Genomic DNA, 1392 nt, shown 5'->3' on the forward strand with positions numbered 1-1392 from the left:
ACCACATCTGCAGAGAGCAGCCCTGAGCCTGCCCCCAGCCCCGTGCCCAGGGAACTGGGATGTCAGCAAAGCCAGGAGGACCTGGCATGGCCAGGAGGGCACTGGAATGGCCAGGAGGGCACTGGCAGGACTTGTCATTGGTCCCCCAGTTCTGTGCCCTGTGGGGCTGCAGCTCATGGGGACACAGCTGGCAGGGATGGGATGGGATGGGATGGGATGGGATGGGATGGGATGGGATGGGATGGGATGGGATGGGATAGGATGGCAGCGCTCTCTTTTTTCTCAAATTTGAGCAGGAATTCCTGAAAAGAGTTAAGCTGAAACAAGCACATTCCTTTAAAAAAACCTTTGTTTTGACAAATCAGCGTTTTTCCAGGGAGACAAGAAAAAAAAAATCCCACAACAAAACCAGCCCTAAACTGTTCACTTGATTGGAAAAGTCCATGGCAGCTCCTGCTCTGAGCTTCCCTGCCCTGCTCCACTCTCCCGGGAGAGGGAGGGGCAGCAGCCGGACTGGGCTCCCCATCACGGATCCCCAGAGGTGCTGGAGGTCAGGGAATGACCCTCACGGCCCCTGCCTGTCCCGGGAAGAGGCTTCAGCCCCCCGGCTCTGCGGGAGATGGGCAGGAGGAGCCCGGACTGGGGTCTGGTCCAAGCGCTCACCTGCAGCTCCTGAGAGTCCTCGGGGAGGCTCCGGGCCACGAGGGGAGGAGGGACGGCATCCCGGTGAGAGGGAAGGAGGGACGGCATCCCGGTGGGAGGGAAGGAGGGACGGCATTCCCAGCGGAGGGAAGGAGGGACGGCATTCCCAGCGGAGGGCTGGCATCCCCGGACACGCCTGGCCCCGCACAGCCCGCAGCAGCGGGACACTGTCACCTAGCAACGGGTAAGCAATGACAACACTTCCTCGGGTGACAAACATCCCGTGTCACTGGTCTCTTTCCAAGGAAGTGTAAAAAAAGGAAGAACGGGATTTGAAGAGAGAGAGAATGAGGGAGACACGAGCGCCTGGATAACCTCGCCCGCATTCCCGGAAGGCTGGGACCCAAGGAGGCATCGGCAGGGCCGGCTGGGGGTGTCTGGTTGCATCCAGCATCCGTCAGCACATGGCCTTCGGGAATGGGGAGAGATAAATAAGGGCAAGGAAAGGTCTCGGTTCCAGGGAAAGGAAATTGTTTCCTCCTCAAGCGATCCTGGGCACCATTATGCAAATAACAGAGAGGGAACAGGGATAGAGGCAGGGAAAGGGCTGCAGGGAGAGAAGGATGTCACCTGTGGAATGACAGGGACAGGGGGTGAGGGACACACGGGGGGCAGGGCTGGGCAAGGCCTTGTGGAATGGGGATTTTCCTGACAGTGATGGGGAGAGGAGAGGAGAGGAGAGGAGAGGAG

At 59.3% G+C, this 1392-nt stretch overlaps 1 protein-coding gene across 1 annotated transcript in view; it reads left to right on the forward strand.

The window, feature by feature from the left end:
* The first annotated feature begins 541 nt into the window (after nt 1-541).
* LOC108448788 overlaps nt 542-1392 on the forward strand; it is an 18978-nt gene continuing 18127 nt past the window's right edge. Inside the window, exon 1 of the mRNA XM_017742875.1 lies at nt 542-886. Within this exon, the coding sequence (XP_017598364.1) occupies nt 559-886 (328 nt within the window). The 5' untranslated portion in view covers nt 542-558. The remainder of the gene's footprint in view (nt 887-1392) is intronic.

The sequence above is a fragment of the Corvus brachyrhynchos genome, unplaced genomic scaffold, assembly GCF_000691975.1.
Source record: "Corvus brachyrhynchos isolate BGI_N302 unplaced genomic scaffold, ASM69197v1 scaffold220, whole genome shotgun sequence".
NCBI classification, from domain to species: Eukaryota; Metazoa; Chordata; class Aves; order Passeriformes; family Corvidae; genus Corvus; species Corvus brachyrhynchos.